General features: G+C 40.3%; 1 protein-coding gene across 19 annotated transcripts in view; it reads right to left on the minus strand.

Annotated features, from left to right (window-relative positions):
- Positions 1-20,281, minus strand: part of LOC114644491 (NACHT, LRR and PYD domains-containing protein 3-like) — a 201,985-nt gene that overhangs the window by 60,334 nt on the left and 121,370 nt on the right. For 9 of the 19 annotated variants that reach the window (XM_051921776.1, XM_051921769.1, XM_051921768.1 and 6 more), the window contains one exon: positions 353-526. The exons of 8 other annotated variants lie outside the window; for them this stretch is intronic. In XM_051921776.1, the coding sequence (XP_051777736.1) occupies positions 353-526 (174 nt within the window). Of the gene's footprint in view, positions 1-352; positions 527-17,314; positions 19,044-20,281 lie in introns of all 19 variants that reach the window. 2 more of the 19 variants (XM_051921780.1, XM_051921781.1) reach the window with 2 other exon arrangements.

Here is a 20,281-nt window from a genome sequence, read left to right on the forward strand (position 1 = left end):
GGAAAAGAAATAAAACAACAGGCTGAACAGAAAGAATGAAGGACTGAGGATGAAAGTGACCACTGTGGGCGAGGGGCTCAGGGTCACAATGCTGTCTTTAAGAATTTAACAAATAAAGACAAATCTGCAGCTGTGTCCTCCGCACATCCATCTGTCTGCCAAGGTGTGACACTGACGTTTGTCCTGATTAAACACATCGTTTATATGGTGGGTGTGGAACATAAAGAGCCATAAAGTCAGAAGAAATAAAATTCAACAAATACAAAAACACAGACACAGAGAGACACACACACAGACAAACACACACACACACACACACACACAGACACACACACACTTGTTGTTCACTTACTTCAGTTTCTCTAATTTGCAGTTTTCACTCCTCAGCCCCTCACACAGCTGATTCACTCCTGAGTCCTCCAGGTAATTGTTGCTCAGGTCCAGTTCAGTCAGTTGTGAGTGTGGAGCAGAAAGAGCTGAGGAGAGAGCTGAGCAGCATGTGTAGGTGAGACCACATTGATACAGGCTGTAGAGAAGACAAGAGAGAAGTGAGGACATGTGGTATGATGGACAGACGGACAGACGGACAGACAGACTGACTGACTGACTGACTGACTGTCGGGGGTCTCAATAAGTGACATGATGACTACAAGAAGAGCAGGATGCTCAGGTGTGTCACTGAACAGCAGGCTGCTCCTAGCATTTGAAATGAAACACAATTTGAACTCCACACCAATGCTGCCCTTCAAGGCGCTATATACCTGAAGTATCTTCTGTCTGTCAGGTTACCCTCAGTGATGAGAGGACGTCAGCCGTCACACTGGACAGGTGTGTCACACAGCAGCACTGACCTTGTCCTCCACTTGAGTGTTCAGATGCTCTTCTCTGAGTTGGTGACAGCCGAGTGACAAACTCAGATTTCTGTTCATCATTCAGGACTCAGGGTGAGGACACAACTGAAATGATTGACAGGAGGCCATTTACAAATGCCAGCCTCTCCAGATGTTCAGTGACAGCAGCTGTAAATCAGTCAGCCTTTATTTTATAGAGCGCTAGTCACAAACTTACAACTCAAACAAGAGGACAAATAAACACAACGAGCCCAAAGATAAATAAGTGACAAGGTGACTGGAGAGGTGATGGGACACTGGAGGACACAACCGTCCAATCCAGGAGGGACACACAGAGGGTCACCGGCTGCTAACAGTGATGCTCCACTCTGTCCAGTCATCTTCTCTAATGCCTATCAGCCACCTGAGCTCAATGTGACAAACTCCACTCAGCCAGCTGGTGACACAGGTTCAAGGTGACGGGCTTGTTGTGTCATAGCGAGGGTCTCTCAGTGTCAATGCACACACCAGCTGTCACAGATACGGTGTACTGAAGAGATTTGCTGGTAAGTAGAAAGTTTGGACCCTGGACAGAACTCAATTGTTCACGGCCACTTAAGCACCAAATTTAATAAATGACAGAGTAGGCAGTGTCATGTATTAAGACAGCGTATGTCAATTTAGGTAATGCTGCAGTTTGATCAGTATGGGATTTTGTTATTAGAAAAATATAGATGTTTAGATGTATAGAATGGTTTGAGAAGCCGTGTGTATGAAATTGATTCAGTTCTGAATACAGTACCTAATTCATGCTTTAAGGTAATTTCAAACAACTGGAACATGAGCTGTCAGTTAACCTGAGAAGGTGTAAAGAGAAGGCGGCCATCTCAGAGCATTTGATTTATCAGGCCTTTGATCAAATGAGACGCTTTGGTGTCTTTAGATAACCCAAAAATGTTGACTGACTGAAGTGTTTGATTATTGTGTTGTTAAACATTTGGTCAAAGTGTGAAGGCTAAGGAGGGCTGAAGTGACACACAGACACTTAAACGTGTGACATGAACAGGACAGTGGCACAGTGGTTAGACACACATCAGGGACCTGAGTGCAAATCTGAACACACGACTGAGCTCACTGCTCTTGGTTCTTGTTCTTTTTTCATTTTTATTCTGACAAGACTTTATTGGTGTTGGCTGACTTCACATTCTTAAGTCCAATACTCAAGGACATGGTGACAACAAAGTGACAAGGGTATGGAAGAAAAATTAGACTTAGTTGTCACCTAGTCATTTAGGAGAAACATAGTTATTGTGTATGAAGTGCTTTGGTACGCTTTCTATATTAACATATAGCATTTATCTTAGAGATAGTATAAACAGTTAATACAAAGAGTCCAAGTTGTTCAGGCATATCTGGAAACCAAGTAAAGGTCAAGTGAACAACAAGGAACAAGAAGGTTCTGGCTGATAGTTTCACAAGTGGGTGACTATCATGTACACAGTAGGATTTGACAATTGACCATGTACGCAGAAAGTCCATAAAAGAATAAGAAGTATTGGAAAGTATTGTAAAGGACATGAATGTAGCAGAATAACACTTTTATCTATATTACTAAACGAAGGTTGTATATATGCACGGATGCCATAGGCCAGACACACCAAAAGCGCACGTGCACTGCACCTCAGCGCCCCAGAGTCAAACCCAGTGGCTTCCCAGAGTCAGTAGGTGGCGCCCAAACAACACAACACAACCTGTAAACTAAACTTCAGGTCACAATACAACCGCCCCTGAACGCAAACGCACACACCACCGCATATACAACCTTCGTTTAGTAATGTTTGCGAAGGTTGTATATATGCACGGATGCCAGATGCAACCCACGCCGAAAGCACACTCGCACAGCGCCTCAGCGCCCCAGAGTCAAACCCAGCAGCTTCCCAGAGTCAATAAGTGGCGCCCAAACAACACAACACAACCTGTAAACTAAACTTGAGGTAAAGTGTGCATGCCAACAAGTTGCTATAGTGACATATTTAAACATAGACATAGAATAACTAGACGCCTCATGACTAGCAGAATCGTACGTCAACGTCACCGCAATATTGTGAGTGGCACTGCTGTGGAGTGAAGTAATGGATAATGTGCTGCTTGGGATTGTACAAACTGCTGTACGCTCCAAACCAGATCTTGGGGGATTACATTTCATAGGTAAGGCTGAACAATTGTTTTGGTTATATCTGTCCATTAGAAAATCCCGTTTTATAATCTTTACTTTAGCTACGCCAGGCTAAGCTAGCAAAGCTATGCATTTATGTGCTCAAGTGAGCCTCCAAACAACGGTTTGGCTAAACGTATTTAGTCACTAACTGTGTAGATTGTTGTTAGCTGTTAACATTTCTCAAACTTGATGATGTGTTTTTTCTCATGAGCACATTGAGGAAACACAGTTTGAAATTGACAACCACCATTTTATGTTCATGTCTTTAGTTGTGTCTGTCTTCCACAAACTAAGGCTGCACCATATTGACAGACTGAATACTCTGAAATTACAGGATCTGAGTGAGCGAGAGGAGTGTAAGTCTGTAGGAGATCAGTGAGGTTGTGGAGAGCTTTAAATGTTCAGAGCGGTATTTAGTATTGTATTCTGTAGATAACAGGGCGCCAGTGAAGTTGAGAGAGAATCGGTGTAATATGTTCAGTGGATTTAGAACAGCAGGTTATTATCCTGGCAGCAGAATTTTGAAGAAGTTGTAAGCGATGGATACGTTTTTGTGTGATGTCAGATAGAATAGCATTACAGTGATCTATAAGTGAGGTGACTCGGGCATTAACCAATACTTCAGTACTGTGTTGGGTAAGAACACGACGAAGTCTAGAAATGTTTTGGAGAAATGTTACTTATATGGGAGGAATTATTTAATAATAATAATAATTATTTTTTAATAATTGCCATTAGTAGTGTATAAATGGATATAAATAATTGCATTTAAACGATTCGCCAATATCTGTTGTATGTAAACAATACCGTTTTAAATGTTATTGTTTTTCCATCAGAAAACCCGGTTTCCACGTCTACCTGTATTAGTTTAAATGGCACTTTTGCCACTCACAATATGACGGACGCGCTGACGTATCGTGTCGACTAGGCAACACAGTGAATACGCCGTCTATCTATATATGTCTATGTATTTAAACTTCAGGTAGTGGTGACTACTGACAGTGCCTGCAGTCACCTACTCCACAGTGCCAGTGTTCTCCACTCCACAGTACCAGCAGCTACTCCACTACACAATGCCACCAGTCAGTGTGTTCTAATCAACTGTGCCAGCACTCAGTGTGGCAGCTGTCAGTGTGGCTTATTTGAATCATATTAAGTTAATTCAGTGTTAAAAGTAAGTTCAATTATGATGCCTAACAGCAAACGACTTCTAGCTAACAACACACCCATAGAAAAACAAAAACGAGGCCGCATGGATAAAAACAATGAAGGAAGGCGCCTACAATGCACTTCTGAAACATCAGAATCAAAGAAGTCACGGCTCCAAAAAGAAACAGCTTTAGTACAAATATATTTATTTAATTAATTGAAAACTTTTCCAGGACGCTCCCACCCTTCCATGATTTTTCATCCCTACAAAGATCGGAGGGAACAGAAAGTAATTGCCATTCTTGGATTTAAGACTCTATAGAGAATCGGGGGTTTACTAGTTTAGTTATATTTGGGTGTGTAAGGTAAATGAACCAATCAGAGTAAATGTTAGATGCTGGGTGTAAGAGCCATTTTCCTAGTTCTATAAGATTCATGAATATTTTACTAGATGAGGGAGGTTCTTATAACTCCCACAAGTACAACTGTATTGGTATATTCTTGCTGTTTCTAACACCTTTGAGTAAACATTATTCTCCTGTTAGTGACAGCCTTGCCATAAGTAAGGTTTGGAAGGCATAAGGTTTTAAAAGGTACCAACCGGCCTACAGGCCTTTTGAGTGTGTGAAGTAAATATGTAAGAAAACAGCACTTAATTCATGTGCTGTGCCATACGTTTCAAGCATACAGAAGTAAAAGCTAAGAATCTTTAAGTATATAAGAAGTTAAGAATCTTTAAGTAAAGAAAAAGAAGTAAAGAACTTTTAAGTACAGAAATAAATAAAGTTTCTCAAGAAAAGCTAAGTTTAGAGAAGATACATTTTTCTATTTTTTTGCCTTTTATTCTACATGTGTAATTATTTTTTCTTTTATTCTTGTGTGGATTATTTGCTTTTAACTTTCACTAAATAATTTTAAAACAAACTTTTGGACTGAGAGATTTCTTTCGGCATGCGTTTTACCCGTGCTTGATCTTGCCTTACACTTTGGCGGCTAAACTGTGTAAACATTAATTCAGCTCTGCTCTGTAAATTCAATTGTCTATGGATATGACTCTCTGTCTCTGCTCTGTGATCATTTTGTCAGCCTACTGTGATGGGTGCTCCCTCTTCATGAAGTAAAAGACACAATGGACAAGCTTCCTCCTGCCTAGTTTATCAGGTTGATTATTAATAGTTATATATTTAAGGTAATGATTTCTTCCACAAATCAAATGTCTTTGGACAAAATCTGAAGTGCTGCAAATCTTGACAAGGAGGACACACTGAGCTGAGTTTCAGTGCTCGACTAACAACTGAAATGTTCTTAATGCCTGACAAGAAGATAATCCAAAGGTGAGGTTTGCCAACAAATCAGCGCCGCATTTCAGGTATTCATCAGGCTGTGGACCACAGGACTTGTGGAGCGTCAGACTTTTCACTCATTCAAATGTTCCAAGGCCGAGGTGAGCTGCTCAGTGGTCTTGTTACACCATCCTTGTCACAGTGTGTTATTGTTATGATTTGCATTTTTTTTAATATGTTAATATTGCAAATGAAATCCTGTTTTTCTTGTTATTGGGTGTTTTTTGGGGTTATTTCTGTCATTACTTCTTCTGAATTCTTTACATTTTAAGGTTGAAGCTATTTTAAGTTTCCTGTGATGCCATCTCTGGAGTTAGTTTCATACACTTATATTTTATTAAGCAATATATGTAAATACATGTATGTACATATAATCATACAAACCCCTGTCACACACGTGCGCATGGGAGGCAGCTAAAGGACTTAAATGAGGGTAATTCCGAGCCAGACCGGGATGTTGCTTTTCTGCAGACCATTCATGGGAAATTCCACCTGGTCCTGTTGATGTCACTTCCAGGTCAGAACCTATGGATGGAGACCCTTCCGGTTCTATCCCCTCTGATGTAATTTCCTATACTGGCCTTTAAATGCCCCCACCTTTCCCCTATCCCCTCAATTCAGTTTTGTTCTCTGATTTCTGCACATCAGTGCTGTCACATATTTAAATTTTGCAGCCAGGAAATAATATAGGGATGGCTGCCCAAACCTTACTATGGCTCTTTGTCAAGTTTGTGACCCCCGCATATACACTTGTGTTAAATCTTCTGTCACTTTCAGTTACTTAATGGTTGTGCATATGCACATATATTCAATACAATAGACTACAATATAGTAACTGAAAAGTGTCCAAAAAAGTGAAATTATGTTATATTAAAGATTGGCCAAGCTGAAAGCAGATTCTTTTTTTTTGCATTGCACAGACCCAATATGTCTCCTGTTCATGTTTTAAAGGATGTCAGTTCAGTCTGTTTAGCTCTTGAACTATTTCTTGGGGAGAATAAAGATATCTAATTGTTACTTTTACTTTAGCTACAAACAAGAGGTGATGTCTGATTTCAGCTTTGTGTAAGTGCTGTTTGATGCTGTAGAATGAAGCTTGTTTCATGGTCACCATTCAGGGGGAGGACGTGGAAGTGGTGCAGAGCTACAAGTATCTGGGGGTCCACATAAAGAACAAACTGGAACTGTCTGACCACACAGTGGCGCTGGGCTAGAAGAACCAGGGCAGACTGGACGCTAAGAAGACTCAGGACTTTTGATGTGTGCAGCAAGCTGCTGGAAATGTTCTACCAGTCCATGGTAGGCATTGTGGTGTTCTCTGCTGTGGTCTCCAGGGGAAGCAACTTGAGCACAAAAGAAGCACAATGAATGAACAAACATATCAGGAAAGCCTTCTCTATCACAGGGTGAACCCTGGACATACTGGAAGCTGCTGTGGAAAAGAGGATGGTGGAAAAATTATTTGCCATCCTGAAAAATCCCCTCCATCCCCTAAAGGTGGTTGCCTCTGGGGTCTTTTCTTCCTGCTGCTATCAGGCAATTCAAAGATTCCATCAGATACTCATTAAGCTTATTTATTTATTTATCAATTGATTGATTGATTGATGTATTATCTGACCTATGAGTCTGTATTTATTTATTTATGTTTTTATGTTTCTTCTGCTGTATACATTTGAATTTCCCCATTGGATTAATAAAGTTTATCTAAAATAATCTAAATTCACCTGATTTTGCATACAATCTCTTCCTTCTGTCTGAGAATTTGATAAAATTTAATCCGTACTTTTTCAAATCCGACAATCAGGCTTCTAGGCTTTGAGGCTTTTGTTCCATGTTTATTATAAGCAGTTGAGATCTCAGTAGTCAGATTTAAAGCTCTCTGCTATTATTTTATAAAATAATTCAGCTACACATTTCACTGAGTTAGAACTTTCATGTTTTTCAGGAAGTCCTTTAGTTCTGATGTTGTTTCTTCCATATCAATCTTCAAACACTATTTATCACAAAGCACTTTGTATTCGGATTCTACAGCAGTTATTTTTATAGACTGCAGATGTTGATTGCTCTACTTACTTAAATGTGAGTCAAAAACATTTGCTTAACTTCTTCTAGGCAAGCCAATGAGTCCATCAAGCCTGTTTGTTTAGCTAATAGTTAAGCTGTCCCAATATCTCAACCAGATCCTTAAATGTTGTTGAGGTTTCTGCTTCAACTCCATGTCACAGTAGTTTGTCCCAGAGTCCCCCAACTATTCGCATAAAGATGTGTTTCCTGGCTTCAGTTTTAAATTCTTTCAACTAAAGGGTGAATGACATACTCGAGGACAGCAGTGGAAATGATGGGGGAAGCGCAATTCGAACTGAAGCACGGAAGCACTTCTCCCATTTGGTGGGCATTATAGACTTAACTACTCTGAAACAAACAGATATTTGTAAGAACAGATTCTATCACCAGGCTATCACGCTCATAAACGGTTAATTCAGTCTGGGACATAACCACCCCCAACCCCCACCACCACCATCAATATCTTGCAATATTCTAACATAGAGTGAATACTTAATTCAGTATTAATTTCAATATTTCCTGCACTGTCTTTCAGTTTCAATATACAGTATATGTATACATTGTTTGCCTTGTATTTATCTCCAGTGTGTACTCATCACTTTTGTAGATATTTGTGTTGTAAATATGCTTGGAGAGTCATCAAAGAACCAGAGTCGAATTCCTTTTATGTGAGCAGACTTGGCCAATAAATGGGATTCTAATTCAAATTTATAGTCACCATTGTTTTGTTGCTATAGTGTGGCACCATGTTTCTAAAGGGCGTGGCTAGACAGTAGGATGATGATGTCATCATAGTGACTGGTGCTGCATGTCAGAACACCGTCCAATACTGTGGGGATTTCTAAAAGACTGTCACTGCTGTCGGTGCTACTTCTGAACTGAGGCTTTGACAAATTCTTTCTTTCACTTTGCTTTACGAGTTTTTTATATGTATTATAGGTCTTTGACATTTTCAAATTGTTTATGGCCTCCCCTTATTCATCTCCTGCTCCCCTTCAATCTCTTTATTTGTCTGCTTATTTTTTCCATCTGGGGCAGAAGAAATGAGTGAGAATGTTGGAGAAGGTCAAATATTACGGACATATTATATTTGTTTGAGAAGAGGTTATTAATAGAGGAATGAAATATCAATTAATTAAATAAAAAGTCTCTCTTGTTTTATAATCCTAAAATTCAGTACTTTGTATTCCTTGTCACTTCACTGTTTCTTGGGACGGACTGACTGACTGACTGACTGGTACTTTCAATGTCCACATTGCCCCCTGGCACTGGCCCTGCCTCACAGACAGACTGACTGACCTTGAGTTGCTCGTCTCTGCTTTGTTTTTTCTTTGTAGTGTGATGAACAGGACTACGCACAGAACTTATCATGGGGTCTCCTCAGCTTATTATTCACTCTTGTGACATACTGGTCAGAGGTGATGGCATTCAGCACCAAGGTACTTGGAATGATGAAGTGACTCTGAAGTGGTGCCGCTCTCTCCTCTTAATCACCAGATTCATGGCTTTTCAATTCAATGAAGTGACTATCCAGAAACACTGCACAGAGCAGCAGCTTGGAGTCATTGTGTAGGATTTGAGAGACACCATGTGCTATGTGAAGGAAGACATGTCTGTGAGTAAAGTAAAGAAACCTCATGATGACAGTCTTACATGCAGTCCAATGAGCAGATCCATTTGGATCATCTGGCTCTGACAGACTCTGGAAGATCAGTGGTTCAGATATCAGGGCATCTGGATGTGTCCTTCTGATTCATGGAGTTAGTTTCTAAAAATCAAAACCTCTTCTTTTTTGTTTTTTGTCCTTACAGTTTGATGTCCTCTTGGTCAGTCAACATGTTTCTTTTTAAACTGTCGCTGGATGAGCATTAAGACTCGCTATTTCTACCCAGAGGTCAGTGAGATAAACCTGCATATTTACACTGAATAGAAAAGTCTGCTCTAAAATTACAATTTTAAAATTTTCTTATTTATAGGTTTCTTTGTTCCACCATTTCAATTAGGAGGCCAGTTCTTCAGATTGGGTCTTCAACCCTAATAAATCCATCCATTTTCTTAACCCAGTATTCCTGAGTAGGGTCATGGGGGAGCTGGAGCCCATCCCAGGAAGCAGAGGGTACAAGGCCTGCACACACACACCCACACACACCCACACACACACACACACACACATGCAGGTCAATTTAGTATCATTGATTCACCTCACCTGCAAGTCTTTGGACTGTGGAAGGTAACAGGAGCACCGCAGGAAATCCAAATCCATTTTAAAATCCAAACATAGGGAAGAGACGGTGTTTCACAAAGAAGCTGAACCATTTTATTTAAATTGTTTTATTAGTTATTTAGCAAGAAATCTGTATGAGAGTGTTTGCTTATTTTGTTTTGTTTTGTTTGCTGTTCTTTTTCTGGTTTTCTGTCATGTTGATCTGCGCCACCACCACCTGATCAAAGCACCGGGATAGATGGATTAAAGGCCAGTAGTCCACATGACCATCATCTTTAAGTTCTTCAATGTGAACCTTGAATACCATGAGGACTGACTGAGGTAATTTATGTTAGGTAGAATGCCTAGAGGGGGCTGGATGGTCTTGTGGCCTCGGACCCCCTGTAGATTTTATTTTTTTCTCCGGCCATTTGGAGTTTTTTTGTTTTTTCTGTCCTTCCTGGCCATCAGACCTTATTTTATTCTATGTTAATTAGTGTTCCCTAATTCTATTTTCTAATTTATTTTGTCTTTTTTTCTCTTTCGTCATTATGTAAAGCACTTTGAGCTACATCATTAGTATAAAAATCAGCTATATAAATAAATGTTGTTGTTGTTGAGGATGAATCTTATGCAAAATGCATCAAATAGCATAGTGCTAAAGTTAAAAGGTGCTGTATACTGAAATAACATTTGCAATATGTCTGCCTTCTGTAATTAAAGATAATTTGCTTAATTAGAGGTACTGATTGCATTAAGAGACAAACAGAAATCTTCTCCTCTGAACCCACCATTGTAATGCTCTCTGATTGAGCGCTGTGTGCTGACAATGCAACTGACTGGCCATCACCTCATCTTAGCACCTCCTAATCAATCCTGGAGTTCCTACTGTATCATCTACTTACTTAATATTGACTTCTCATTTCATGTCCATCATGTTCTCAGCAGGACCAGAGATGAATACTGAAACACACCTAACAGACATTAGGAGGCGCTGCTGTCACTGACCTTCATGCACTGGGACGGACATTGGAGGTGACAGACATCATCAGGTTTGCACAATCTGGACAAGAACAGGCCATTCGGTCCAATAAAGCTCTCTAGTCCTATCCACTGAATTCTTCCAAAATAACATCAAGTCGAGTTTTGAAGGGTCCCTGAAGTCTTAGTTTTTACCACACTACTTGGTACCTTATTCCAATTTTGCATAGTTCTTTATGTGAGGAAAAACATCCTAAAGTTTCTGAGAAATTTACCCTTAACAAGTTTCCAACTGTGTCCCTCTGTTCTTGGCGAACTCATTTTAAAGTCACAGTCTCGATCCACTGGACTAATTCCCTTCGTAATTTTAATTCCCTCTTAATCTCCTTTTGATTAAACTGAAAAGGCTCAGCTCTTTAAATCTTTCTTCATATTCATCCCCTGAAGCCCTGGAATCAACCTAGTCGCTCTTCTCTGGACCTTTTCTAGTGCTGCTGTGTCCTGTTTGTAGCCTGAAGATGAAAACTGTACCCAGTACTCCAGATGAGGCCTCACCAGTTTGTTATAAAGCTTGAGCAGAACCTCCTGTGACTTGTACTCAACACATCAAGACGCTATATAACCTGACATTCTGTTAGCCTTCTTAATGGCTTCTGAACACTGTCTGGCAGTTGATAGTCTAGAGTCCATCGAGACTCTTCTCATGCGGTGTACTTTCAATTTTTTGATCTCCCATTGTGTATTTGAAACATTTTTACTTCCTTATGTTAAATTTCATTGTCCACAAATCTACCCAAGCTTGTATGCTATCCAAGTCCCTCTGTGATGATTCAATGGATTCTTTTGCTAATCCACCTGTCTTGGTATCATGTGTAAAATTAACCTGCTTCTTATTTATATTTGTTTCCAAATCATTTATATAAATTAAAAAGAGCAGCACTGACACCTGCTGGACACTACTCTTAACATCCGCCAATTCTGATGAGGTTCCTCGCACCACCACCCTCTGCTTCCTGTGTCTGAGATAATTCTGAACCCATCTACAAACATCACCCTGAACTCCCACTTCTTTTAGTTTGATGCCCACCCTCTCATGTGGCACCTTATCAGATGCTTTCTGAAAGTCCAGATTACTCATATCATAAGCTCCACTTTGATCATATAATTTGTTGCTTCCTCATAAAATTCCAGCATGGTAGAATTTACATTAATATGCATTTTTATATTTACACTATTGCTTGCTCCTCCCTGTATAGTTCTGATCCTGGTCTGTCCTAAAATCCCTGCCATTCCATTTCCTCATTAAACAATCCTCGACTAACCTACACATACAATTCATCAGTGCCCCTCCGGTTCAGATGTAAAGGCAGAACCGTCAGACTACCCTTGTGTATGTCATTTGTTCCAACATGGACAATGACAACTGGATCCACCCTTACTCTTGCCAAGAGCCCATCCAACTCTGCACCCAGAAAGCAACACACTGTGTGAGTCTCTGTGTCTCTGGAGCAAACCTGTACTTCAGTCCCTGTAATGATTGAGTCTGCAACTATCACTAACTCTCTCTTTCTTGGAACTGGTATTGAGGTGGCCCATTGGGGCTCCTCATGCCCGCCTAACATCTCTGAATCTTCAGAGACACCGAAAAGCTCTGCAAGGTCATGAAAATGGTTTGATGCTCCCAATTCTGGGTTGATGCACACGCACAATGTGCACTCTTTGTGTTATGACTATCACCCTCCTATCTCTATCTCTCTAGTCTGGAGTGTCCACCCGCATCACCTTAGGGTTGCACACAATCTCCCTTAAGGACAACTGGGCCAGGTCCACCAATTCTCTACTACAACACAGGCCAGCCAAATCCCCCTCCAGTTTAACAACCCTGAGATCAAGGTGCTGGATCGCTGGCATCTCCTGCATATGTAGCCCTCATGGAAGACAACTAGCTCCTCCAAGCCATCCACTAAAACATCCAACATCAAACACGACTTGCATTGCACCTGCAAGTCAAGTCAAGTCAAGTTGGGGAGTATGCACTGGTACAGTGCATTAACACATCCACTACACGAAGAAACAACTCAGGATCCCGGTTGGCAACCCCCCAGGCAGACACGCGGTCCAGTCCCACCCTCCAGAAATGACCTTCTATCTGCTGCAGCCAGGTGTTACGTGGGCGACCCCTTGGCCTAGTCCAGCCACTCGCATCCCCCAACAATGATGATCCTGTGAGCTGGATCGTCCTTGGGGAACCTGCATCTGCTTCATTATTAAAAGTTAACTTTGGATTACTAAACTGCTTAGTTTGTCTGTTAACCTTAACTTTTTAACTGCTTAGTACTTTTTAATCAAAAAAAAATACTAAACTTAGCTTTGTAATTTCTACATTGACTTCAAAACTGGGAAATAACAGTTCACTTAATTAGGGTAGGAGTCCAATTAAAAAAAGAATTTGGTTCAACAAATACCTGTGGTCATAGTGGATCCTGAAGGCTAAGTTTAGGAACCACAACACTAGAGAACTGAAGCCCTGATATGTCACTAAAGAAGTCCATAAGGTGAGGTCTGGCAAGGTCTTCATTGCAATATGTAAAGAGTCACTGTGATCAGTAAAGGGGGGACCAATTTATAGGCTTTGCTCGAACTTCTTGGTAAAGTGTCCTTAGTAAAGTGTTGGATTGTGGCAGAAGTGGCAGATCCTCACACTTTATTATGTGTCCTTCTGCTCTTTATTCTTCCTATTGTTGTTACAGGTGTCTCCTTGTGAAGGTCTGAACTCCTTTAAGAATGGACTCATCAACCCTACAGCAAGGTGTATGTGGCTGAGGTTAAGATATCATTCATTGGTGACTTCATTTAGACAAGGACATCGAAACTATATAAGTGACCCTGTGTTCGGATTCAGCGGGTTGGACAATGGATGGATGGATGGATGAAATACTCAAAATGAAGGAGCTGATATGAAACACAGAAGGTGCCAGATGGAGAGTTTGTGTCATAAGGTAACCATGTGGTCAAAAATAATCAATATCTACGAGAATTGGTAAGACTGAGGTGAGAATCAGAGAGGTCACTAAACAAGGCAATCTGCAAAGTGATGAATGAAAGCACATCACAGATAATTCCTTTCTGTAACCTGAGATGCTCTTCCTCCATCCATCTAGTCTAACCACCATGGGAGCAGAGCACTCAGCTGTTCTGGAACTCACTACCATCTGAGCTTAGAAATATCAAATCATTTTCAACCTTCAAATGTAAACTTAAAACCGATCTGTTTTAAACAATAAAGTGGCTTTTTCTCTATGATTACAGTGGCTTTGTTTGGTTTTAATTTTTATACTTTCTGTATTTTTTAAGTTGTTTATAATGTGTTTTTTTTTTTATTTATTGTTTGTTCGGTGTTCTTGAGTTCTTAGAAAGGTGCCTTGTATAAATAAAAATCATTGTTATTATTATGATTATGATTATTATTATTATCATTATTATAAAGGAGGCCACTCTGTCTATGAAGAAGGACCAGCCATCATGTGGGGCACCGGTCCAGCTCTGACCGGCCTTTTTGAAAGACACACACAAGTGATGTGCTGATGCCGCTCTGTGACCCGACTAAGAAGTGCTGCTGTGATGTGGGGTAAAACTGAGAAGAGTAACACACCCACATGACACATAACAACAGTGACATCACTTTCTGTAGTGTGGGGCTTAGAAGATCCAATGACAACACGCAATCTAATGCATTTCTGGATAATTCACAAATACCACAAATAGATGCTTTAAGTGCTGAGGAACTGGATAAACCTCTAACGCTAACAGAATTACTAGACGCTATAAAGTCACTACAAAGCGGGAAATCATCAGGCCCTGATGGTTACCCCGTAGAGTTTTATAAGAAATTCTCCACTCAGCTAGCTCCACTCTTATTGGTAACATTTACAGAAGCTAAAGACCACCAAATACTACCTCAAACATTTCGACAAGCATTAATCACCGTCTTTCCTAAACAAAATAAGGACTTGTTACAATGTGCATCATATAGACCAATTTCACTCCTGAATAATGATGTTAAGATACTCTCAAAAATACTAGCTAGAAGGATGGAGAAAGTGCTGCCCTCGGTAATATCACAAGATCAAACTGGATTTATTAAAGGCCGACATCTATCTTCAAATCTCCGACGCTTGTTTAATGTTATATATTCACCAGCAAAATAAAACACCCCAGAGATATTACTATCATTAGACGCAGAAAAGGCATTTGACATGATCGAATGGAATTACCTTTTCACTGCATTGGAGAAATTTGGGTTTGGCCCGAATATTTGTGCTTGGATCAAACTACTGTATACCAGTCCAGAAGCTTCAGTTTGTATTAATAACATTTGCTCAGACTACTTTAAACTAGAACGTGGTACCAGACAAGGATGTCCCTTGTCGCCACTGTTGTTTGCAATCGCTATTGAACCACTGGCGGTTCACTGCCGAAATTCTTATCAGATAAAGGGGATTGTCAGAGAAGGACTGGAACAGAAAATTTCTCTATATGCAGATGATATGGTCTTATATATATCGGACCCAGAAAACACTGTCCCTGCTGTTTTAACAGCACTAACAGAATTTCAAAAGATATCTGGTCTTAGAATTAATCTGAATAAAAGTATACTCTTTCCAGTGAACTCACAAGCATATAATATTAAATTAGACACCCTACCTTTTACCATAGCAGATCAGTTTAAATACCTAGGGGTAAATATCACAAGTAAACATAAAGCTCTTTATCAACAAAATTTTGGCGTCTGTATGGAAAAAATTAAGCAAGACTTGCATAGATGGTCAACCCTTCATCTCACTCTAGCCGGAAGAATTAACATTGTTAAGATGAATATCCTTCCTAAACTTCTCTTTTTATTTCAAAACATTCCAATATATATCAATAAATCGTTTTTTTAAACAGTTAGATTCAATAATAACCTCATTCATTTGGAACTCAAAACACCCACGTATCCGAAGAGCGACCCTACAAAGACCTCAGGCAGAAGGTGGCATGGCTTTACCTAATTTTCAGTTTTATTACTGGGCAGCAAACATACAAGCCATAAAAACCTGGACACAAATAAATGAACATTCACAGGCTTGGTCTGCAATAGAAGTAAAATCCTGTAGTACTTCTTTATATTCCCTGCTCTGCTCTCCAATAAATGAAAGTTATCGCAAATATACTAATAACCCAATTGTGCTTTACTCACTCAGAATATGGAACCAAATTAGGAAGCATTTTAAGATGGAAAATCTTTTATCAGTGGCACCTCTGCAAGGGAACCACCTCTTTCAACCTTCTCAAGTATATCCAGTTTTTAATACCTGGAAAAGTTTTGGGATTAAAATGCTCAGAGATCTTTATATAGACAACATATTTGCATCTTTTGAACAATTACGTTCAAAATTTAACCTCCCAGCTACACATTTCTTTTACTATCTTCAAATTAGAAATTTTGTTAAACAGAAATTGCCCGATTTCCCCCACCTTGCACCCTCCACAATGCTGGAAAAAATACTGCTCAATTCCGAGGAAACAAACACTATTTCCGCAATATATAAAATCTTATTAGAGTCCCTACCTTTCAAAGATCCAAGAGGACATTGGGAAGAAGATCTCTTAATCAATATATCAGAAAAGGAGTGGAAGGTAGCAAAGCAGAGAATTCACTCGAGTTCTATATGCGCAAAGCATAGAATTATTCAACTAAAAATTATATATCGAGCTCATCTGTCTCGCTTAAAACTGTCCAAAATGTTTCCAGGGCAAGATCCAACCTGTGAACGCTGCAACCAAGCTCCTGCCTCACTGGGTCACATGTTCTGGGCCTGCACCAAACTAACATCATTTTGGACAAAAATTTTTAAGTGCCTCTCAGACAGCCTTAGTATCACAATCCCTCCTAACCCACTAACAGCTGTGTTTGGTGTCCTTCCAGATGGACTGGAATTGGAGAAGGACAAGCAAACGGTGATTGCATTCACTACACTCTTGGCACGCAGACTTATTTTGTTAAATTGGAAGAATCCTAATTCTCCTCTTATAAGTCAGTGGGAAACCGATGTTTTATATTATTTGAAATTGGAAAAAATCAAATTTTCAGTTAGAGGATCTGTACAAAATTTCTTCAAAACATGGCAGGATGTAATCAATATTATTTCAGAATAAGAGAAATAACTATTATTGCATTTAACTCCCTTCTCCATCTCTTATTTATATAGATATTTACTTCTCCCTTTCTTTTGTCTAATGTTGCCTTATTAAAAAGCCTAAAGCAATTTTCCTTTAGCTAAGCTCTCCTTCTCAGGGGTGGGGTTTGATTTGTTTTCAAATTTGTTGGGTTATAAATTGATCCGTTTGTATGGAATGATTACAATGAAAATTAATAAAATAAAAATATTAAAAAAAAAAGAAGATCCAATGAGTTCAGACTTGAATGAAACTCCACTGAGATTACAAACAATCAAACTAAACTCATGAAGGTTTTATTACTCACACGACACGTCTGCAGCAGATGAGCCCTGGCACCAGTCTGCTAATGCACTCTGGGGTGAGAAGTGTTTTGGACAGGATGAGCATCTCAAATTCTCCACAGCAGCTGATAACAGAGCCCAGCACAGCACAGTCCAGAGGAGATAAAGTCCTCTCAATAAAGTACAAGCTTAAATCCTTCCCAATGGCTTCTCTGATTAATTTATTATTCTGAGTCTCATAGAGCCACTGAAACACTTGCAGAGCTTCACTTTTATTACAGCCATGTAGCACATCTTCAGCTTTCTGCTTCACCCACTCCAGTATCCTCTTTGCTGTCTTCATCTCAAACTCTCCTAGGATTCCCCCCAGTGCTTTAATCACAGAAGGCCTGGCCAGTCCTGCCAGGAATCGAGTGAGTAACTCAAACTGGCCATCTCTACACGACTCCAACTTAACAAGCAGCTCCTCAATTCCCCCTGATGGATCGAGGTAGAAGGAGCAGGCAGCCATGAACTCCTGCAGGGTGAGGTGGTAGAATGTATATATTGTCTGGTCTAGAGTGCTTTTTCTTTGTACGATTTCTTTGAGGAACCCTGAGAGGAATAGAGAGGATAGGACTGGCTGGAGACCAAAGGTGGACATGTCTTGATTATCATAAAACACAAAAGTCCTATTCACCACCCCATGATGAGCCATCTTCCCAAGTTTGACCAGAAACTCCCGTAGATCCTCAGCTTCTCGCTTGTGTTTGGTGAGGATGTTGTGAAGGAACATAACAAAGAGCTCAGTGACAGTTCTGGGGGCAGCTCCTCGCTCTTCTTCAGGTGTCATGAAGTGGCTCTTCAGCACAGAGCAGATAATCCAGCAGTACGAGGGGTTGAAGCACATGGTGTGCAGGATGGAGTTCCCTTCCACATACTGAAAAGCCTCAGAGCCCTGATCAGCATTACCAAAGAACTTCTTAAAGTACATCAGCCTTTGTTCAGGGAAGAACCCCAGGATCTCTGCAAATTGATCAACATTCTCTTTGTACAGGGTATTCAGTGCTGTTGGTCTGGTTGTGATTAAGACTGAACAGCCCTTCAGTAATGTCTGACTGACCAGGCTGGTGACCAGGATGTGGACAGGAAAATAGTCCTCCTCTGGGTTTGAGCAGAGCTTACTCTGTATAAAGTCCAGTTTGTGTTTGTACTCATCCAGTCCATCAAATATAAAGAGGAGAGATTCAGGTTTCTGCAGGATTTCTCTCAACTTTGGGTCATTGAGATATTTATAGTGCCTTACAATCAGCCTGGTCAGAGACATCTGTGGTTCTGCCTCTGTGTCTAGGAGGTTGAGCTCCCTGAATTTAAACAGGAACACAAAAGCAAACCTCCGGTACTGAGTGCCTCTGGCCCAGTCAAACATGATCTTCTGGACCATGGTGGTCTTCCCAATTCCCACCATCCCACTGACCACTACAATGTGAGGGTCTGTCTCACTTCCTGTACTTCTTCTAAAAAGCTGCTCTGTCCAGATTCGCTCACATTTCACTTTTGTCTTCTCCTCCACCATCTCTGCATGAGTCCTCCCTGTTTTCTCAAGTTCATGGTGCTTTTCACTGTATGTTCTTTTGTAGTGATCAACAACCATCAGCTCTGTGTATTGAGTCTCAAAGCCCACAACTCTGGTGTGTGGATCTTCAGGAGACGCCTGATCCTCCAGAGTTCTTGTGGATTCAGACACAACACCTCTGTGTGTCTCATGGAGGCCTGAAAAACACAAAAAGAACAAATGAGGAAAACTGAGGATCAGAAAAATGAAAAAACAGCAGACTAGAAACAGAAGATCATTGGCTTACCTTTAATATGACTGGGAATGTGAACACCTGATTGAATATCCTTCAAGAGGTCCAATCCTGAAAAGGAAGGAAGAGATACACATTTGAAATTGTCTCTTATTCAAAAACAAAGACTGTACACATTTTATAAAATGTAATTTTGTGTCTAAATGTGACAGATTCGCACCAGCCTGCCACTCTCTGTGGCCAAACATTGAAGCAGTAGGGGGCAGCACATCAGTAATGTGTTTTTTCAGGTGAGTAAATCCTAGGAAATCAACAAATACAAATAAACTCACAACATGGACAGTTCAGGCGACTTTGTCACTATCAACTATGCAAGGAACACATAATCGAACAAGGTGGGACAATAAAGCGTTTTACAGCAGCATAGCTGTCCTTCATGTCACAATTGTCACGATGTAGATTGGAACATCTTGATGACTAGCCAGTCCTCAGAGGAAGTCTTATGGTCTGACTCCACAGAAGAATGATATGTGGAGCTATGAAGGAGTGTGGCCTAATTAGGGATAGGCAGAGTGACATTGGAGTGACACTGAAATGGATGATAGTGGGAAATGGACACTCCAGAAGAAGGAAAGAAAATAAAAGGAAAAATAAAATTCTGTACTGGAATATATGAATAAGAAAACAAAGATGCATATCTGAGGTAAAGTCAGGAACAAGGAAGAGAATGGAGCCTGTGACAAAAGTATAACACAGTCTGTAGGCATTAGGGGGCACTGGACAACGAGTCTAAAATGTCTTTGAGGCAACGGGGCAGAAAATAACTAAAGAGTGAAATGTGACGGGCACTACTAAACAGCTGGAGCACATTACTTCACAAATAGCTACCGGGTGGTGTGGTTAAAAGAGATCCATGGCTATTTGCCATTTTCTTTATATATAATACGCTACCATGGCTGTCCATTTGTCTGTCTAGGATTTTAAATTACCTGTAGCTCACAAACCGTTTGACCTATTGACCTGAAATTTGGTACACATATACAATGCAACATCTACTATCTGCTTTCGGGGTGATGATTGACCTCCAAAGTTATTCCTCTTTTATTTTTATTTTATTGTTTTGCTGAATCAGCTCTAGGTAGAGGCCAGCAGGGCAACGCATGCATACGGTCACCATTCTCATCCCTACCACCTTCTCCGTCA

This window comes from Erpetoichthys calabaricus (assembly GCF_900747795.2).
Source record: "Erpetoichthys calabaricus chromosome 1 unlocalized genomic scaffold, fErpCal1.3 SUPER_1_unloc_24, whole genome shotgun sequence".
NCBI lineage: Eukaryota > Metazoa > Chordata > Cladistia > Polypteriformes > Polypteridae > Erpetoichthys > Erpetoichthys calabaricus.